The sequence below is a fragment of the Larus michahellis genome, chromosome 2 (genome assembly GCF_964199755.1).
Source record: "Larus michahellis chromosome 2, bLarMic1.1, whole genome shotgun sequence".
In the NCBI taxonomy this organism is placed as follows: Eukaryota; Metazoa; Chordata; class Aves; order Charadriiformes; family Laridae; genus Larus; species Larus michahellis.
In genome coordinates this window covers 170,302,960-170,324,712 of record NC_133897.1, presented here as the reverse complement: position 1 = coordinate 170,324,712, position 21,753 = coordinate 170,302,960, and the positions used below count along the sequence as shown (strand labels likewise).

The window sequence follows — 21,753 nt, the reverse complement described above, 5'->3', positions numbered from 1 at the left end:
GGCACTTCGTGCGCCTGCGCGTTGCGGCGGGGCCGTTTCCATAGCAGCCGGCATCAACAGCGCGGCCCGGCGCGCTCTGCTGGGGAGGCTGCCCCGCCGGCTGGGCCCGCCGCCCGCCATGAGCGAGCCGGAGGTGGAGGCGATCGTCTCCCAGAAGTACGAGATCAAGAGGCGGCTGGGCAAAGGGGTGAGTGCCTGGGGGAGCTCGGGGAGCCGAGCGGCGCGGCCCGGCGCTACTTGCGGGCCCTCCCGTCCCGGCGGCGCCTGTGTCTGCGGCCTCCAGCCCCCTACCGCAGGCCACTGACCTGAACTGCCTTGAATGCTGGAGGCCCGAGAGTTTATATAGTTGAAGAAAAACTGGAGTTTGAAATATTTATTATGCCTAATAGAGGAAAAAAAAAAAGACATAAATTGTAGCCTGATAACTTCCTGTGACTTCTTATAGTTGTTTCACAACTAAATGTCAGAGGAAGGTGTTTTGTTGTAGCACATGAAACTGAATGTACCTTTAAATTCCCCACCAGGGTGGTTTTTTTCCTGTAATTTGCTGGAGAACCGCCACACAAAGCACCGACCTTGCATATACACCTGGTTTACAGTAAAATGAATCAGAGTCTCAAAGAATATTCTGTTCATGCTTGACAAATTCTTTCACGTTTACTGTAACTCCATTACTTCAAGTGATATGCCACATCATGTAGTTTTTTCCCCATAAAATTACATATTTTTATATGTGAGCCAATGTTAGTTTCCAAGATCTTTCTCCTCAGGCAGTCTCTAAGCCCTTCCTGATTATCTGCTTTTCTGTTCTGGCAGCTCTGACATTGTTTAGTTGTGTTGAAACTAGTAGTGGAGTATTTCATGTGCCATCACAAGTGGGAACTTAAGAGATGCTCATTTTCATCATCCTTGAAGACAATGTTTTATTTTTCTCCTTTTGAATTTACACTGATCGTTCTTATGTCTATATTTTATTCTGTTTGCCTCTGACTTGAGGTTTGCTGCCAACTTGTTACTAGTTATCAGCTTTCTCCCTTTGACTGAATGTAATATATTACATATATTCACAAACATGATTAAAGACATTCAAGTCTTTAAAGGACTTTAGTGGCTTCAGGTCTATTATCTAAGCATCACATTATCAAAACTACTAGTTGAGCATTTAAGTAGTTCCAGTCTCCTAATTGTCTGTGTTTTCTGCCTCTTGGATGCAGAAAGTTTTGTATGTGTTGTATATGTACACAGATGATGTACTTACGTGAGCATTTAAAAGGCTGTTGGAGTCCCTGAAACAGGTAAAGACTGCCCCAAAAATAGGGAGATAAGCTGTTCCTGTACAGTTATGGTAATCAAACAGTTTTGGTGTTTGTTTTTTTTTTTAATTAAAAGCTATGTTATCTACTAAGGGAAAAAGAACTACCCAAGTTTTCTCTATTCTGGATGATTGTGTGATACTTGTAAATGGTGATTACTCAGTCTCCCTTGTGGAACAGATCCAGTTTTCTTACTTTTAGGTCATAGATTTGAATCTTAACTTTCCATATTCTAGGAGATGCCTTACATCTGCACAATGGGGTCATTTCTCACTCAGAAATGCCCAGCTAATGTTTAAATACTCATATAAAGTAAAACAGATGCAATATGTGATATTGAGTGATTTTCATGCTTAAATACTCAGAGGCATTGAGGCAGACTTCCCAAGAATATGTGTGGTCCTGGAGTATGGGTTCAGGTCCTTTGCCGTGCATCAGGAAGTACAAACAGTTGGAGTATAAGTATCTCAGATAAGTGCTATAATACTACGCTGTTGGCAATTGGGATGTCTCCTTTTTTTTCCCAAGTAACAAGCAATAGGACAAGAGGAAATGGCATCAAGTTGCACCAAGGGAGGTTTAGATTGGATCTTAGGAAAAATTTCTTCCCCAAAAGAGTTGTCAAGCACTGTAACAGGCTGCCCAGGGAAGTGGTGGAGTCACCATCCCTGGAGGTATTTAAAAGATGTGTAGGCGTGGTGCTGAGGGATGTAGTTTAGTGATGGACTTGGCAGTGCTAGGTTAATGGTTGAATATGTTCGTAAAGGTCTTTTCCAACCTAAATGATTCTATGATACTGTCACTATAGGCCTTGGTAACAAGTCTCTCTCCAGATTTTGTATGAGCCCCCTTTAAGCTTTAAAAGGCCAAAATAAGTTCTACCTGGAGCCTTCTCTTCTCCAAGCTGAACAACCCCAACTCTCTCTGCCCTTCTTCAAAGGAGAAGTGTTCCAGCCCTTGGACCATTTTCATGCCCCTCTTCTGAACATGCTCTAACTGGTCCATGTCTTTCTTGTACTGGGGCTGGAGGCAGCACTGCAGGGGGGTCTCCCCAGAGCGGAGCAGAGGGGCAGGATCCCCCTCCCGGCCCTGCTGGCCACGCTGCTGGGGATGCAGCCCAGGCTGCAGGGTCTTTCTGGGCTGCCAGCGCACATTGCCGGCTCATGGCCAGATTTTCCCCCCTTCCCAGCACCCCAAGCCCTTCTCAGCAGGGCTGTTCTCCATCACTCCATCCCCAGCCTGTGTGATGAGACTGGGGGCTGCCCCCACCCAGGGGCAGGACCTTGCACTTCATGAGCATGTACATCTGCTTTAGGGGCCAGGATGCTTGATCTTGTGGACTTTTGGTCAGACTCAGATGTTCTTAGTCCTTAACTCAACCAAGTATTGCTCATTGGCCTAATCTCTCTTTTATAGGTAGCTGGTGATTACCTCTTCTTTCAGTCCCTGTATCGAGTATGTTCTACTTCCACCCTGAAGGTCTGAACTGTGCTTAAGATGTCATAGTACACTTTTAATCTGTCCTTTTTTCTCCCTAGGCTTATGGCATTGTATGGAAAGCAGTCGATCGCAGGACAGGAGAAATAGTTGCTGTTAAAAAGATTTTTGATGCTTTCAGGAACAGAACAGATGCTCAGGTGAGAAATCATTGTTCTGTCATGTCCTGAAGGATGTGGTGGGAGTTCATAGATATTTTCAGGATTTATGTCTCTGAAAGACGTTAGTTATTTGGCAATTATGCATGTAATAATACAGCGTACAGCTGTATTAGGATAAAAAGGAGCAATAAAATGTCAAGCTTTGTATATCATGACATCTACAAAATACTGTTTGATGTCGCTGAGGAAAAAGTGTCTTCATAGGCATGCACAATTTGATTCTCCTTTATGTTGTTACGCTATGCTGTCTAAGCACAGAGAGCACACTTGTGACTCTCTAGCGAGCAACTGAGTTTTTCCTAACCTGCCTACCATATGAGGGTTTCCTCTGCTTTAGAGATTAGAATAGATTTAACCCTTTCATTGGAAGTCCATACTCTGTTCTGTCATTCTGTTGAGGTGATAAAAAACTTTTTTTTTGTTTATTTCTAGAGAACATTTCGAGAGATTATGTTCCTGCAGGTAATATCCATTTTCCCCCTCTCCTCTCTGATTTTTAATTATCTCCGATGTTGTTCAAGTATTTTCTTCCCATTCTTTTTCAAAATGCAATGATCAGTGTTTACAACTCTATTTATTAATTTTTTTTCTGCACCATTTTAGCAAACAGTCTTTCCATGACTGGGCAAAAACACCTGAATGAAATGGAGAGTTGGTGTTAGTTTTCCTTTGAGAAATGCCCTGTTCTTTCACCATTTTCAGCAGTATGCCTACTCTAGGATCATCATATTGACTTGCACTTTCTGTCACTTACTTCTTTGTGGACAGAAAATGTTTTTCTTAAATTTAAAATGCCATGATTCAGAGGTGGGTCTGGGGTGTGGAAGAGATTTACATGCCAAAATGTTTTTCCTCCTTCATGTGGGAAGTAACTTGACCACTTGAAATAATCAATGGAGTTACTTAAGGCTGCTCTTGTTTTGATATAGTTGACCACAAACTACACCTAATTATCTTATCAGTGGCATTAAAATTACCTGTCCATTCCTCCATAGACTTACCATGTAGAAACATCAATGTTTTTGAATAGTGATGATGTTGTTATAACTATGATTTTCTAAGGACACAAGCAAGGCAGGGCTCATAGGAAGAGGTATTTCCTAAGACTGACAAGTTTAAATAGGAAAGAGATGAGTGGATTTTTTTTTCTTTTTTAATCATTCTTTAAGCCTGAAATAGAAGCAGCAAACTTAAGAACTAAAAATGTATGAGAACAATTCCTTAGAAGTTAATTATCTCTAAGTTAGATCATGTCTGAAAGTATAGCACTTCTGGAGTAGATGGGTGGAGGAGGAGTTGGGAGAAGAAAAAGAAGGATGTTTCTCCTGAAGGAAAGAATGAGTCATTTTGGGGGAGGGAGGTAATGTGCCATTAAGCCCTTACTTTCATGACTTTCGGTCTCAATAGACTTAAGAATTTTAGTTTCCCCCCTCCTATTTTTGAAGGTATTTTATAGCTGTTTCTTGAGGTTCAGGACTGAGAGATCAGAAAGGGAAAGACATGAGAAATATTATTTCATTAGGAACTGATTGTTTGTCTTAATTTGCTTGTCTTTTGCAATTATTTTTTTAATTTGCAATAATGATTGCTTAGTTTAATCTGTATGTTTATTATAAAGTCATTTGATGGACTGGATGAAGTTTATTGTAATTGAGAAGTATTGATGTAGAATCTGGGCAATTGGATGATTCTCTTGTGGGTGATACATAGTATGCTGGTCATCGTGCTGCTTGCAGGTTATGTTTATTGTTCACTATAGTTGTAGATTTGTTTGGTGCATTTTGGGCCACATTTTAGAATGCCATTTTTGGTAATTACTTTAGTGAGAGCATTGTTCTGTAAGCAAAGATAAGTAGGACTGCATCCGACAAGATTTTTTTTTAAGGTAGGATGTTCACAGTGTCTCTAGCTGTGCAGAAGCGTTAGCTATAGGAAATAAAAGTTGTTAAGACTGAGAATGAAGTAAATGATCTTGACAGATTTGTCAGTCTGCAAATTATGAGGATTCACCTCTATTTTAAGATATCTGTATTTAGGTATCTCTTTGTATGCTGACTGTCTGATCTCCCATTACAGTCAGTTCAATCAATGCAGCCTGTAGGGTGCTTTCAGCATACCCTCAAATAAACACTTTCTGGTTGGTTGGGGTTTCTAATTATGAATGTTGATGGCAACTTTGTTCTGTTTTCACTGCCACAATAATTCTTTGCCTTCAATAGAAAACATGAAGTGCATAAAGTTGACTGGATTTTATTCACAAATGGTATAGAGGGATTTTTACAACTAATGTCTCAGACAACAGAGATTTTTTTTTTGTAATTAATTGACTGGTTTCATAGTGTGGAGCAAGCTTAAATCCTTTTTTTGTTTTTCTTTATTTTAGTAGAACCATAATGAAGGAAATAGCATGTTAATGCTTGTTCCAGACAATAATGCAAAATGAAGTAGATTATTGTCCTTTTTCATGGTTCACAAGCAAGATACTTGGTTTTGACAGTTGGATTTCTTCCCTCTGCAGGAATTTGGAGAACATCCAAATATTATCAAGCTGCTTGATGTTATCCGAGCTCAGAACGACAAGGACATCTACCTCATCTTTGAGTCCATGGGTGAGGCTTAGCATTGCATCAGCCATTTAAATCCAGCCTCTCTTATCAGTTATCTTTGTTCCCTACTAGCAGTGAATCTTTAAAGGGAGTAATAATTATATGAGAACTGGCTGATTGAGATGAAGAAAGATGGCAGTGAGTAACAAATTAGAAGGCCTGTAGAGACAGATGTGGAATTTTATTATCGAAAGTATGCACTAATAGAACAGTTACTGTAGCATAAGCTGCAAATCAAACTGATAATACAGAGGGATTTCAGTACTATTAATAATTACAGTATTAACTTCTGTTGAGAATGCACTTGAAAGCTTACAGTTTGGACAATGGTCTATTCTGGCCTTGCTTTGAGGAACTTGTATTCACAACTTGGTAATCCTTTACTGATGTAAATATATTACTGATGTGATATATTACAGAGACAGATTTACATGCTGTGATTAAGAAGGGGAATTTGCTGAAAGATATCCACAAGTGTTACATTCTCTATCAGCTCCTGAAGGCAACTAAATTCATCCACTCAGGAAATGTTATTCACAGAGATCAGAAGGTATATTTCTTAGTCATAGTCTTTATCCTTCACTCAAGTTTTCTGTTAAACACTAAATGGAAATGTATGAAAAGAATGAGACTAGTAAAAGAACTTTGATCACAATCTTCTGCCATTCAGAGAGTAAAACGCTTATTAATTTTCCTTTGTTCAATTCAGCCTTCAAATATCTTGCTGGATGCAGACTGCTTTGTTAAACTTTGTGATTTTGGGCTGGCCCGTTCTTTATGTCAGATGAATGAGGACCAAGGTAACCCTCCTCTAACGGAATATGTGGCAACACGCTGGTACCGAGCCCCTGAGATCTTGCTTTCCTCTCGGAGGTAACTCCTTAATATGAGTGGAGGGATGGGATTCTGTAATTTCTTCACCACTTGGAAAATGTATTGTTTAAAAGTCTTACATCTTTTAACTGTCGATGTCACTAGATGCCATGTCATGTCAGCAGTCCATTTTCTCAATATGCATTTAAACTTCAGTTCTGCAACATAAAAATCTCTCATTACATGTACATTTCCTTCCTGGCTTCTTAGATTGTCCATTTACACACATTATCAGCTCGTCTGTTTGTCATTTTTTTCTCCCACTAGACTTATTCTTTCTCCCCATAAATCTGGGGGGGAGTCAACAAAATTTGATTGAGTACCTTAGTCCTCTTTTCCAAATTTAAGGAGAGTTTTTTTTGTAGACCTTCAAAAAATATTCTGTAATCAAATGTTAAATCAGCTGCCTGTTAGTCAGGCTTAGTCCTTTTTCTGCATTAAATATACAAAATCTTAGTGATCAGAAAAGAAAATAAGTATAATTTGGGTTAGTATCCTAAATTTGAAATGTGTATGTTTTGCAAACTGTCATTCACCCATTGTTTGGCATTTACTTTGCTTAAGTAATTGTAACTAGTTTCTAGATACATTATGCCATGAAAAGTCAGTTGTTTCCAAGCAGCAACTTCTGTCTTCACTGTTGGTCATATGAAAAGTATATATTACCTTGTCCTGGAATTTATGTTTAATATATTTCCTTTTATGGTTTCCCAGAGTAGACTTTTAGTAGGATAAATCTCCTTTCTGTTTTATGCTTGCCAGTTTCATGATTCCTGAATCTCATTCACGTTTTAGTTAAAACCTGTGAGCATTCATATTCAAGGAGTCATCAAGCTTGTTTTTCTAGCAAAATAAGCTAATGTAGATGATGTGAATATCAGGTACAGAAAAATATGGGCTTGATTTAGTCCTAACTCTGTTAGAGTTCTGTTCTTACTTGTAGTTACACTAAAGGTGTAGACATGTGGAGCATTGGCTGTATTCTGGGAGAGCTGCTACTTGGGAAGCCTCTTTTTCCTGGAACATCAACAGTGAATCAAATAGAGCAGATCCTGAGGGTCATTCCTGCCCCATCCCCAGAAGGTAGGACTCTTCTACAGGGAAAGGTATTTAGAGAAGAGATTAAAAGAGTGAAAAAAAGCAGCCCAGATGGATCAGGGAAGAAGCTATCTCTTGTGAGTTGTTCTAACATCTTTCCAAGGAAATTAAAGACCTAATTGTGAAATTTTAGTGTTAGAGGAAAATAAGCTCATACTTGATTAAATGAGAAGCAAGACCCGGGCCTTCAAAACATTTTGACGTTTATAGGAGCATAACAATTTAAAACGGAGTATCGTACTTCAGTGGGACTTGCATAGTAAAGGTAAATTGGACTTTTTGGTCTGGAAATCTAAACACAGAAGTGAAAGCTGGAGTGAATATATATTAATACAAAAGGGATTATTATTATTATTATTATGTATGTCTTCTGTGAGTTCCAGTCTAACACTGGAACTCATACGCTTTATGAACTTTTACAACATGTTGATATGTTCTAACTGATTTAGCAAATAGTTTTTAGTAAAATAACTACCTTCAATTTGTGGACATCACAGTTTTGGAGAATTCTGTTCAAGTTTAAATTTATTTATAGTTTTTATTAGAGATTTGGTTGCTGTGAATGAAATACAAATGGAAATGTGTGTGTGAAAATGCCAAAACGGGAGTTAGAAGAATAGCCATCACTGAAAACAAAAAATGCTATCCCATTCCCAGCAGTACAATTGAAGAATGTGTTGATAATGTCATAACGAGAAGGTCTGCACTCTAAGACAAGACCACTGGACAAATGACTCATTAGCAGAAGGTCCTGTATCCTTACCACAGGACAGTGGCTGCAAGGTTGCAGCATATCACAGGCACAATTTCTTTTTCTTTTAGCCAAACAAGTCAAAACAAACACTTGTTCAAAGCACTATTGCAAACAAGGAAAACCAGCCTATGAGCAGCAACTTTGTGTAGGATTTATGGGGACCAAAGAAGCAAGATTCTGAAGCAAAAAAAACATTCCATAGCAACTGTTGACTGACAGTATGACAGATATGTTCATAAAACAGTTCACATCACCAATCAAAAAGAACCCCAGCAAATGCAATGAGGAAGTCAATAGCTGGTATCCCTTGTTCTCTGTGTCCCACACAAGTAATCCTGGTCAGATCGTTTGGCCTCAGATATCTTGGTGCTTCTCTGTATGTGAATATGAGTGCAAGTTTATAAAATCTATGATAGAATGTATAGGAATTGAGAAAATCAGTTTAGAAAATTTGTAAGTAAATATTCCATTGAGTTTTATTAGGATAATTTCCGATGTTAATATCAAGTATTTGCTTGCCTTCGTAAACTGTGTAGCTCTGGTAATCCTAATCTTGGCATTAACAGTATGTTTTCATTATTGCAGATATTTTGGCTATGCAATCAGATTACAGGGCCTCAGTTATTAACCGCATGAGTTCCCGGTAAGCCTTGTATATTCAATGTGTCTCAGAAGTCAACAACCTACTGTATGATGTTGACAAAGTTGCCCTGAAGTTTACCTTCCAGTGAAGTTCACCGGTGGAAATGGTTTCTGCTCTGTGCAGATTCACCTGCCTCTAGGGGAAGGCTTTGAGCAACCTGGTCTAGTGGGAGGTGTCCCTGCCCATGGCAGGGGGGTTGGAACTTGATGATCTTTAAGGTCCTTTCCAACCGAAACCATTCTAAGATTCTATGAAAAGAGCTTTTGCTGTAGCTGCCATGGATATAGAGAGGCTTAAACAGATGTCTGGCTTGCCCAGCCTCTTAGCAAATCCCTCTGTAGTAGAATCATAGAATCATTTAGGTTGGAAAAGACCCTTGGGATTATCGAGTCCAACCATCAACTCCACTCTACAAAGTTCTCCCTTACACCATATCACTTAACACCACATCTAAACGAGTCTTAAACACATTCAGGGATGGTGACTCCACCACCTCCCTGGGCAGCCTATTCCAGTGTCTAACCACTCTTTCTGTGAAGAATTTTTTCCTAATGTCCAGCCTAAACCTACCCTGCTGCAGCTTGAACCCATTCCCTCTTGTTCTATCGCTAATGACCTGCGAGAAGAGACCAGCACCAACCTCTCTACAATGTCCTTTCAAGTAGTTGTAGAGAGTGATGAGGCCTCCCCTCAGCCTCCTCTTCCTCAAACTAAACAGTCCCAGCTCCTTCAATCCCTCCTCATCAGATTTATTCTCCAGGCCCTTCACCAGCTTCGTTGCCCTCCTCTGCGCTCGCTCCAGCACCTCGAGATCTCTCTCATATTGAGGTGCTCAGAACTGGACACAATACTCAAGGTGTGGCCTCACCAGTGCTGAGTACAGGGGGACAATTGCCTCCCTCCTTCTGCTGGTCACACTATTTCTAATACAAGCCAGGATGGCATTGGCTTTCTCGGCCGCCTGGGCACACTGCTGGCTCATGTTTGGCCGCTTGTCAATTAGAACCCCCAGGTCCTTTTCTGCCAGGCAGCTCTCCAGCCACACTTCCCCAAACCTGTAGCGATGCATGGGGTTGTTGTGGCCCAAGTGCAGGACCCAGCACTTGGCCTTGTTGAAGCTCGTACCGTTAGCATTGGCCCATCGGTTCAATCTACCCAAGTCTCTCTGTAGAGCCTCCCTATCCTCATGTAGATCAACACTCCCGCTTAGCTTCGTGTCATCTGCAAACTTGCTGATGATACACTCTATGTCCTTATCAAGGTCATCAATAAAGACGTTAAACAGAAATGGTCCCAACACTGAGCCCTGAGGGACACCACTTGTGACCGGCCGCCAGCTGGAGTTAACTCCATTGACCACCACTCTTTGGGACCACCCATCCAGCCAGTGCTTGATCCAGCAGATCGTATGCTCATCCAGGCCGTGAGCCGCCAGTTTTTCCATGAGAATTCTATGGGGGACAGTATCAAATGCTTTTTGAAAGCCTAGGTAGACAATGTCCACAGCCTTTCCCTTATCCAATAATTGGGTCATCTTGTCATAGAAGGAGATCAGGTTCGTCAGGCAGGACCTGCCTTTCATAAACCCATGCTGACTAGGCCTGATCCCCTGCTTGTCCATTATATGACTTGTAATGGCACTCAAGATGATGTGCTCCATCACCTTCCCTGCTACCGAGGTCAGACTGACAGGCCTATAGTTTCCCAGATCCTCCTTTCTGCCTTTTTTGTAGATGGGCGCTACATTTGCTACCCTGCAGTCCATTGGGACCTCCCCAGTTAGCCATGACTTCAGGTAGATCATGGAAAGTGGCTTGGCGAGCACGTCTGCCAACTCTTTCAGCACTCTTGGATATAACCCATCCGGTCCCATAGACTTGTGCGCATCCAAGCGGCGTAGCAGGTCGTAGATCACTTCCTCTTTCATTGCGATGACCTCATTCAGCTTCCCCTCCCTGTCCCCTAGCTCACGAGGCTGGGTGCCCAGGGAACAGTTAGTTTCACTGCTAAAGACTGAGGCAAAGTAGGCAGTGAGCACCTCAGCCTTTTCCTCAGCCTTCGTGACTGTGTTTCCCTCTGCATCGAATAAGGGAGGGAGATTTTCCCTAATCCTCCTTTTGTTGTTAATGAATTTATAGAAACATTTTTTGTTATCCTTAACAGCTGTAGCTATGTTGAGCTCTAGCTACGCTTTGGCTAGTAGGATTGCTGCATGTAAGAGCAGCAGCAGGGGGTAGTGAGTAAGCAAGTGGGTGGGGGCTTAGCTGCCAGCCGAGATCAACCCACCCCAGCGCCTCTGAGAAGAGCTCTCTCATTTCTATAACCCTTCTCTGAGTAGTGAAAAGCAATTGGAACTCCATTCATTGCTGGCATTTATTTGACAGCCCTTCTCTTCGGATGTTATCTTCTCCACACCCCCCCCCCCCCCCCCCCCCAAAATGTGAAAGTCAAGTGGCTAAGTTCTGCTGGATGGCTCTGGCTAGGTAAAAGAACAAGTGAAACAAGTATTCAAAACTGAATACTTTTTCTGAGCCACTCAGTCCAAATGCTGTGTTCTTGGGACAACACAGTAGTGGATCACTTTTCTAAACTAAAAGAATGTTGTCATGGAGTGGCAAAATTATTTAAAATATAAGTAAAAATTGTGTTTTAAAACTGATTTTTCAAATGTATTAGATATTTTCATGTTTATTATGTTAATTATTATCTTTCGGATTTCAAAATGCAAAACCAGATTTTTAAACTTTGTCTTCTCATTGGAAATTATACAGGAATATATTTCTGTGGTTTAAGGGCTGGATTTGTGATATCTTTAACAGTTCAACTGAAACATCCAAATTAGGAGTCTGGGCTTCCTGCATTGTCAAAAGAACAAAAGAAGGACTCATTGTCCAGAGGAGTTATTATTCACTTGTGTCTGATATCTCTCACTCTTTCCACTGAAACAAGAGAAGGACTAGACTTGCAAGTTAGGAACTTCATGTAGATTCCTAGCGCTAGGAGGGAGGCATTCAAACCTAATCAAAGGGTTAGGTTTGATTATGACACACTATTTGTGAGTGAACTCTGGAATCAGGTGTCACTTTGATGTGATTCCCAGAACTTCACAGACACTGGGAGTTTATATCGTTGTTTTCTCACTTCTAGGCAGCGAGTAACATTTGAGGAGATTTTACCATCCTCTACTCCATTGCCTGCCTTGGATCTTCTGAAGAAACTTTTAGTATTTAACCCTGATAAACGACTCACAGCAGAGGAGGCTTTGCAGCATCCTTATGTGAAAAGGTGAGCATAACACCAATGTGCAATTTCCCTTGAGATGTTATAGACCTGCTTTTGGCACAAGTTTTCTTTACGTCCATGACAGAAAAAAAAAAAAGACAAAGCTAATTCTTAATTTTCTCTACCCCAGTTTCCACTAGAGGTCACACTAGATGATTTAATAATCCTTTTTAACATTATATTAATCTGTGATGCTGGTTTTAGTCTTAGTGAATTGCATTATGTGTTATCATCATCTTAGGTTTCACTGTCCTGCCAGGGAGCCCTCTCTGGATTATGATGTGATTCTTCCTTTAGGTGATGATATCCAGCTGTCTGTGGCAGAATATCGAAATAAACTATATGAGGTACTTTCTCTTACCCTATTTTCCAAAATCCCAGTCCTCCAGATAACCTGCCATTCTTGCATACACTTATTGAGTTCTGTCATTTTCTTCTATTTGCATTCCCCTAGGCTTTCTATACATGCTTACAGTTACATCTTGGTGTTTCTTATTAGTAAGTTCTATACTGTCATAATTTTTGAGAGGTCTCTAAGTCCAGATTCCCACTGGAAAAAGAAAAGCCTGTAAAGCATAATGTATGAGAAAGACTGTGTTAGAGGAAAATATGCTGGATCCAACAGTCCAAGAGAGGTGAGACTGCTGCCACTCCATGTCCCCAGGTCCAGCCAGTACGAAGTTGTATTCTCAGTGGGCACACACACATAGAAAACACATACACACTACATATATACATATATAATGTATACATGGCTGGCCACATGGATCACAAACAGGCACTCAGAGCACTCTCACAAACATAGACAGCACCAACAGCCTCATCCTGCTCCCTTCTCTGGCTGAGCAAGATGGATGTCCATTCATGAGAATATATATATATACATACATACGAGGTGGATCCCTGCAGCAGCTGGTCTCAGGCACTCAGTCTGCCCAGTAGCTGTCCCTTGGGTCCCCACCTCCTCAGTTGTTGGCACGTGGATAGACAGGCCGCCAAGGCTGCAGCCCTGCTCCAGTTGCTGGTACAGACCATGCAGACAAACAGCTGGCCAGGACTTTCCAGGTCCCTTAGCTGACCTCAGCACCCCACCCGCAGTGCGCTCACCCCTAGAAATACACAAGTGCTCTCACACCCAGAGCTGGCCCTTAGAGATGCCTGGGCCACTTGAACTGTTCACCGACTAGTCTGACTTGGTCTTTGCTGGAATCAGGGGCTCACTCGCACACCTGCACTCTCTTCAGTTGCTGGCACCATGGACACACAGGCCCTCTGAGCTGTGATCTGACTCCAGTTACTGGCACTCACACCTGCATCCACACACACACAGACAGAATAGACAGTCTCTCTTCCAGCAAAGAGAAAGGAATTTAATAAGAACATAGAGCAAACTGCATTGATCAGATGCAGGGCATGGCCAGACGAGCATATTGACCAGCCAGCTGTTGACACACAACTGTCTGTTTTATACCTCTACCCACTATTTCCCACACTCTTTCCTCCCCAAATCACCTAAACCCCTCTCTCTTCCTGCTTTTGGTTTCTAACCTAAACATCCCATAATAACTCCTGTGTGATCCTATTCTTTCTTTCCATTGAGAATATTACTACTATCTTCTTTCTAACCCTAAATTAATTTTAAAATTATACTTGTTACCTATCCTGGGAAATAAATTGCAGTTATTTTTAAGTCTTTATCTTTGTTTCTGCGTTTTGTTCCTCTGCTCTGCTGTGTAGCTGTGTTAAGTCTAATCAGCTTCTCCTTTCTGTAGATGATCCTTGAAAAAAAATTAAATAGACATCCAAAGGAGCAAGTGCAGAGAGAAGGCATTCACCTAAGTCAGTCTGAATCTAAGCCACTTCTTCCAAATTCCAGTTCTGTGACTTTACCTACCAGGAAAGACCAGAGAGAACCAACACCACCTCTTCTAAAAACTTCGCATGTGCACGCTGGAACTACAACTAGTGTCCAGCCAGAAGTATCCAGCCGGAGTGAAGATTTATGTCAGAGACCAAAGATCCATGTGATATATAATCCCATAACACACACTACTGTTCAAAGTAGGTACTACACTCCTACAGTGGGATGTAATCCACCGCAAGGCACTATTCTGGGGAAGAAAGAAGGGAACAGATTGAGTGGGGAAAAATAAATAAGGGAAATTGGAAATTTACATGGCAAAATGAGAAGGTGAAAGTGTGGGAGGAAAATGACATAAGAGCAAAAGACTGTTGAATGAGTTTTGAGTGTATGACATTCTTTTTGGCCCTTTCCTGCCTCAGTCTTGACCCTATGTTCCTTTCTGTTTTGTCTTTGCTTCTATACTGCTGTTATCTTTTCCCATGCCCTTTTGAACTAGTTTTGTTTGCTACTACATTCTAATTTTATTCTGAATATTTTTGTTCTGTTTGTGAGATGAAGCGAGGTGGCAGAGGCGGACTCAATTTTTATGTTCTGTCTATGTCTCATTCAGTGTGTTCCGTGTCCTCATGATTTTCCTTTCTCTCATGTTTTTTCTTCTGCAGGTAATGCAAATTCTGGTGCTGTGATCAGGAACTGTCCTGCACCACCTTCTCAACAGGCCAGAATTTCCAACAATAAGAAACCGGGGAGACAAATCACATGGGCAAATGCAAATGCTCGGCTGCCTCCTACAAGTGTACAGAACCTTTATAATGTGAGTAGCAGTCCTACCAAAAAAATACCAAACAAACCCTTAACTTTTCATGGACCAAAATTATATAGACACAAAATATCTTAATTTGCAACTTTGTAAAGACACTTAAATGAGAGGCAAGACATACTGCTCCGGAAGTGACTGAATTAATAAATTTTTATCAGTTAAAATTACTTATGCCAAAGATACACACTGCAGTTTTGTTGCTTGTATGTAGCTTCAGTCAAATGGTACCAGTAACCTATTTTGCTAGGACAGTTGGCTTGTGCAGAGTATGTTCCCTTCACTAGAGAGCTGGAGAGCGTGCTAACTGAAGAGGTTCTTCTCGTAGGGGAAATAACTAGACATAACTTGCCTCTAATAGGGGGTAGATTCATACAGGAACTTGCATATTGCAGTCTTCAGTGTTGCAATACCTACATTTCAGGTGTTTTGTCTACTAATTAAGTTTACAACCCTGAGTTAAGTCCTGTGCATGAGGCCGAGTGTTGAGAGGAAGACAATCTATAGCAATCACCAGGAAATGCCAAGGGCACAGACGTGGCTTAAACCTTACATCTCCGGCATATGTAATGCTGATCTTCAGCTAGTCTAGGTTTATAAACACTAACTTTCTCCTGGAGTTTTAAGTCTAACCCCAGTGTTTAAAAAACCCTATCACCTGTGTCTTGAGCAGCAAGAGTATTTTGGTACCTATAGGTTTATGCAGGAGTTCTGTGAATGACTGTTGAATTTAAGTATGGGAATTAGGTACTTCAGAGAACATGAAGTAACACAGACCTTCTGTAAATCTAGGTCTCTGCCTCATTAGCACTATTTTTTTCACAAAGATTAGTTGTAATGGATCATATATGTCAGCTAACAGTAATAAAAAAAGAAATAATATAAAGTAAAAATATATCTGCAGATTCTTTGCCTCTACTTCTTTTTCCCATTTTGAGTTTTTAATGCAATGTCTTTTGAGACATGCTGAGATATATGATGTTTTTTCCACTGCTCTTTTTCTAGAGGACAGGCTAATTTTGGATTCCATTCTACTTTTGGTTTTATCACTTCAGACAAGTGAGCATTTGAACACCATTTTAGATTATCACATTGCTCAGATTGTCAGCAGCACCAAAAATTCCCTTTGACTTCGAGAATCACAGATCAGTTGCTTTTACACTATCTTCAATGATGGCTTGTCCTGTCCAAAGGCAGCACGTTCTTTTTTAACCAAATTGAGACTGTTGGGTATTCCACACTTAGCTGGAGAGTTCTCACTTCCTCTGGAACCAACGTAATGGATTGCTGTTGCTGAACCATGAAGGTTTCAGTTCTGTCCTCTCTGCTCCTCCCACTCCCTTGTTGTTGGTCATGCTTCCTTGTAAAAGTTCTTATTCTCATCGGGTTCTTAAATGATCTCCTTGCCTCTGCTTTTTCTTTTTCCTGAGCTGTTTGTCTCTCATTAGGTCAAGGAGAGTCTAGCCAACACTAGGTGGCCAGAGGAAGCTTATGGCAGAGGAAGAATGTGGAAGGAGGTGCCACAGATTACCTTTTTTGTGCCACTAAAGATTGACTCGTTTGTCATGGGACTTTCTCACATCCCCACAAAAGAATATTTGAGTGTCTATGTGCTGGAGCATTCAAAACATTCAAAATGTATGCTAAGCACAGTTGTGTGAAGGGACTTCTGACGGACACCACTATCAAAGATGAGTTGAGTGGGATCACCTGCTTTGTGTCAGCATGCAATATCACATTTACCTTAAAGCAAATTATTTCTTTGAACACAGCTCTGAATGATCTGAACCATTTCAAGCTAGAAGCAAACTTCAGGCACTGTTAAAGAGTCAAGCTTATTCCTACTGAATCTCTTCTTACTGTTGTGATTGATATGAAAATCCGTATGAGTAACTGCTAAAATAACTGGCATGATTGCCAGTAACTTCCAAGTATGTCCACATGCACACTTGCAACCCATCTTTCCATTTCTCTGCTTTGGAATGTTTTGAGAGTGAAAGGAACTATTCATTCCACAAGTGTGGAGCAAATGTGGAAGCATTTATTCCACAATATGAGATTGTGGAGATTGCCACATGTGCAGCTGTACATATGAACAATGTGTTTTGAAGAATCTTTAGGTAATTGTGACAACTTTCTGCTACTGGAAGAGCATAATAGGGAGAAGATCACCCTACACATGCCCTGTGCTTTATATTTGTTCCCTGAAAGGAAGGCTAATACTAACTAGTGTCAGAGACAGGTTATTGTGATTTCTATCACAATAGATCATCAGCGTTGTGGCTGATCTTATGTTAAGTGAATGTTAACTTTTCCGTCTTTCTCATTTAGCCTCAGCAGGACCTGAAAAGTTCAGACAGTCCAGTTTGCTCTGCATTCAGTCTGCATTCATTTCCAATATCCTATCAGGCTCATGAAACTCCTGTTCTCAGCCATTTGACTGGGAAACGCTCCTACAATGGCTGGGTTGACAGCAGCCAGTGCCATAATAGTGAGTGGAAACTCTTGCCTTTCAGTTAACTAGAGGTTCACAAAGCATAAGTTGCAGTGAAACAGCTCTCCTCTTGAACTGGAGAGTCAAATGTATTAAGTACTGTAATGTATTAATGTATTATTAACTTTTCCCCACAGGGGCTGATAATCACAGTACCCACATGCAGCTTCCAACTCAGAAAGCCCCAAGCCATTGGATTGGCAGGAGCCAGGAGGATATACTGGGGAATGATGATGATCTGTCTTTTGTACATTTATTTAAAGCATTCACTGCTGTTGAAAGCAAGATACTAGCCAAACAGGCCTTTGGACTTTTGCTGCAGTGCAGGATTAATTTGTTGTACCTTGCTCCAGTGCCACTACCTCATTCTTTATACACCCATTTTTAAGCTCTTCTCCCTCACACCATTCTCACCATCCTATTCTTGATCTTACGAAACAGACTATGTTTTGTTTATTATTCATATAATATTCATGATCTGTCCTACTCCTCAGCTGAAGCTAAATCTGTGTTATTTGTATTTTAAAGACTGATTACAGGTTACTAACTATCTTGGCTTTTCTTTCTCACACAGAATTCAAGAAATATTCAGTTTCACAGCAAAGATGTTCGACCCCTTCTGAAGCCCAGTAAAAAGATGTTCCAGATTACTGCAAATATGGGAGCTGCTGGTGATCCGAAAGCATCAATGGGCAGTTACTCCCAGGCCTATGGAACCATATGCAAATCTGCACTGCAGAGTCTTCCGATATCAAAGTCCTCCCAACACGAGCAGTGAATATGGAAGTGTTCTAACCAGGTGAAGTACAGCTCATCTCATCAGTCCCTAACTGAGCCAGTAATAGCAAGTGAGAGCAAAATATAACAGGCGTTTGACAGGGAAATGCTTTATTCATTGCAAGGAACAATGTACTACTTTCCTCTAGACAAAACAATGGGAAGGAGAATCTAATCCCTTTGCCTTCAAGTCTTACCAGACAAGGGCACAGCACTATTTGCTCCCATACCATGAAAGCAATTAATACTGTCAGTTAATGTTCCTAGTTTGAATTATTGCAAAAAATTACAGAAAACCGCAATATTCTGACACTTGAATGTGTTTAGACATATACAGACTATTCAGGGCCCTTAGACATATTCAGACACATTCAGGGCCCCAGAGAGAGACTTTTTACCAAGGCCTGTAGTGACAAGAAAGGGGTAACAGTTTTAAACGGAAGGAGGGGAGATTTAGATGAGATATTGGGAAGAAATTGTTTGCTGTGAGGGCGGTGAGCCCCTGGCCCAGGTTGCCCAGAGAAGCTGTGGCTGCCCCATCCCTGGAGGGGTTCACGGCCAGGTTGGACGGGGCTTGGAGCAACCTGGGCTGGTGGGAGGTGTCCCTGCCCAGGGCAGGGGGTGGCACTGGGTGGCCTTTAAAGGTCCCTTCCAACCCATTCTATGATTCTGTGATTCTTTAGCAGTTTCAGGTGCATTGCTTAAATGTGGATATTTTTTTTGAGCAGAACAGGTAACTAACTATCTGTTCTCTGAAGACCAAGACAACTAAACTCCTCATAGATAATCTTAAAGCCCTTCATTTTGTTTTCCTCTAATTTCTATGATTCCTCTGGGGTAAATTAACATAATCAATGGGGATTATTTTCATTAAAATCAAGTAGAAAAGCATTTTAAATTGAGTTCTGCTACAATATTTAGTACCTTACTGACCATGTAATTTGTAATATTGTAATAATAAATACTTTATTTCTTTGTCTTTCAGTCAATGTTTGCTGTGTGTGAAAGGGGGAAAAATACAGGGGTATCTTTTTCAATGAATAATGCGGTAATTTCTTCTTTCCTTTCAGAAAGCAATTTTCCAAGAGATACTATTGCTGAAACATCATGAAGTTGTTATCAGGCAACAGTGGGACTATAGTAAACTTTAAAACTATATTCCTGTTTTAATACTGATTTTTGATACATTCTCTTCATTAACTTGAAGTTCTTATAAGAAGTCTCTGTCCCTGAAATTTTACTTCACCTATGATAAAAGATAGTTATTCCAGAACATTGGGACTACAGTTACAGAGGGGATTCAGGCACTAAATTCCAACATGGGAGTACCACTGTCATTGATAGCATATACTTTTTATCTTTTAGTATCTAAACACCAAAGTCTAGTTAAGTAAAAAAATAGTACATTAACTTCTGGTACCAGTTGTGGTCACTTAAGTCTGGTAATACTAGGGAGCTGGCAATGCAGCTTACAGGGAAGTCCTGGTTTATCCTGGCATATTCATAAAATAGGCATTTCCTGTCTATCTCAGGTACAGGTAATGGCAATGACAGCGTGAACATATCGCATAGGCAGTGCTCTGTGCAGCACGTTGGCTCTTGTGAGCCTAAGATGCCAATTCTCATGCACGGGAAAGGGAGCCTACTGTTTAATCCAGGGTTGTGACTTCCACTGATAGTCTAGCACCTAGCAATTTGACAATACAACACAACATCAAGAAGAGTGTGGCAAGCAGATCAAGGGAGGTCAACCTCCCCCTCTATTCTGCCTTGGTGAGGCCACATCTGGAGAACTGTGTCCAGTTCTGGGGTCCCCGGTTCAAGAAGGACAGGGAACTGCTGGAAAGGGGACAGCAAAGGGCTACCAAGGTGATGAGGGGACTGGAACACCTCTCTTATGAAGAAAGGCTGAGGGGCTTGGGTCTTTTCAATCTGTAAAAAAAGACGACTGAGGGGGGGTCTTATCAATGCTGATAAATACTGAAAGGGTGGGTGTCGGGAGGATGATGCCAGGCTCTTTTCAGGGGTGCCCAGTGACAGGACAAGAGGTAATGGGCACAAATTTGACCATGGGAAGTTCCATCTCAACATGAGAAGGAACCTCTTTCCTTTGAGGGTGGCAGAGCCCTGGCACAGGCTGCCCAGAGAGGTGGGGGAGTCTCCGTCTCTGGAGACATTCCAAACCTGCCTGGACGCGTTCCTGTGCCACCTGCTCTGGGTGCCCCTGCTCTGGCAGGGGGCTGGACTGGGTGATCTCCAGAGGTCCCTTCCAACCGCTATCATTCTGTGATTCTGTAACTTCTAAGCTCCTCTGTGAACCTAGCCTCAGATTGAGTCGTGATGGGCTCTAACACTAACTTTTTATTCTTAAAATGTTTTTGCAATTACCAAGTGAATGAGTTATTCTGCAATATTTGTATACACCTACATCTGCTAATCAGCATATCACTAGAAGAGACAGGTCATTCTAGTTCTGGTCAGGAACATACTTTTACACTCAACCCATCATGCTGAGCAAGATAAAATTCTAAAAATCTAAAAAAATACAGCAAAAATACAAAATGTTGATGTAATCTGTGACTATAGAAATAATTAAGTTTCTAACTTGTCTGTTACAGAACAATGCTGGAGCAGGTAGGTTTGTGAAAGGCTGGGGAGGTATAGAATGAAGTGAGTAAGAATTACACAAAACAGGGCTAGCCTATATATCATAGGATATATATCTATATGGCCTGTCTTCCTCTCTAGAGTAAAATAATCTCTATCTCTCTCATCTAGTAGAGGACAACTGTATTGATCATTACAGTTCATTTTGAGACCCACTAATAACTGGATCTGAATCATTACAAAGAGCAGATGAAATATATATACAGCAATTCTTTATGAATTTGTACAAATGTATCTGAAATGGCATACATTTATACAACATGGAATAAGCGTAAGAAATCCATTTCAGCTTTTTTTCCAATTTTGGCTGCTTCTTCCCTCCTTCTTTTTTTTTCTTTTTTTCCTCTCTTAACTTAATTTCTAGGTTTACCTTCTTATGTCAAAACAATAATTCCTCTTGATTCTGGCAGTTTTTTACCACCATCTGTATTAATATGGAAATCAGCTTCCTCTTTTTTTCAGATCAGACAATGTATCTTTCTGCACATTCATTTCCCAAGGTTTTCAATGAACAGTAAAATAATCATTAATTGTTACAGATATGTAAATTACATAAAGCCTGCTACCATGGGAGCTGGCATCCTAAAAAAAAGATAAAGTTTTAAAGACCCTACTAAAGTTACCTTCCGGCACTGATGTGGCCTCTTGCCCCCATCTGTAAGCCACGTACCTGAACTGGTTTGCTGAGCTTGCAGCTGGTGTCACAAGGGGGTAATCATGAAACCCAAACTAATGGGAATGGGAAGTTCAGAAGCCTAGTTCCATGTGAGAGCATTTTTCGCCGTCAGGAAAAAAAATAAAAATCCCAATTTGGCAATCCTGGATGCCAAGCAGAGAGTGTCCAAGATGACGGCAAAACACCAAACAGCTAAGTAACTAAACATTACGTACAGCGTTTTCTTGACAG

General features: G+C 41.0%; 1 protein-coding gene across 5 annotated transcripts; it reads left to right on the top strand.

Moving 5' to 3' along the window:
• On the top strand, positions 1 to 21,186 carry MAPK15 (mitogen-activated protein kinase 15). 5 transcript variants are annotated; one of them, XM_074578173.1, is made up of 14 exons: positions 1 to 187; positions 2,852 to 2,950; positions 3,404 to 3,433; positions 5,490 to 5,580; positions 5,997 to 6,127; positions 6,287 to 6,450; positions 7,394 to 7,533; positions 8,888 to 8,945; positions 12,093 to 12,230; positions 12,469 to 12,574; positions 14,000 to 14,288; positions 14,754 to 14,905; positions 17,977 to 18,201; positions 19,250 to 21,186. In XM_074578173.1, the coding sequence occupies exons 1-13, from the start codon at positions 119 to 121 to the stop codon at positions 18,178 to 18,180; spliced, it is 1,671 nt and encodes a 556-aa protein (XP_074434274.1). In that variant the 5' UTR covers positions 1 to 118; the 3' UTR covers positions 18,181 to 18,201; positions 19,250 to 21,186. The 5 variants fall into 5 exon arrangements, with proteins under 5 accessions (XP_074434274.1, XP_074434273.1, XP_074434278.1 ...); XM_074578172.1 differs by lacking the exon at positions 19,250 to 21,186 and having other exon boundaries at positions 17,977 to 19,240; XM_074578178.1 differs by lacking the exon at positions 5,997 to 6,127 and having other exon boundaries at positions 41 to 187.
• Positions 21,187 to 21,753: the final 567 nt, after the last annotated feature.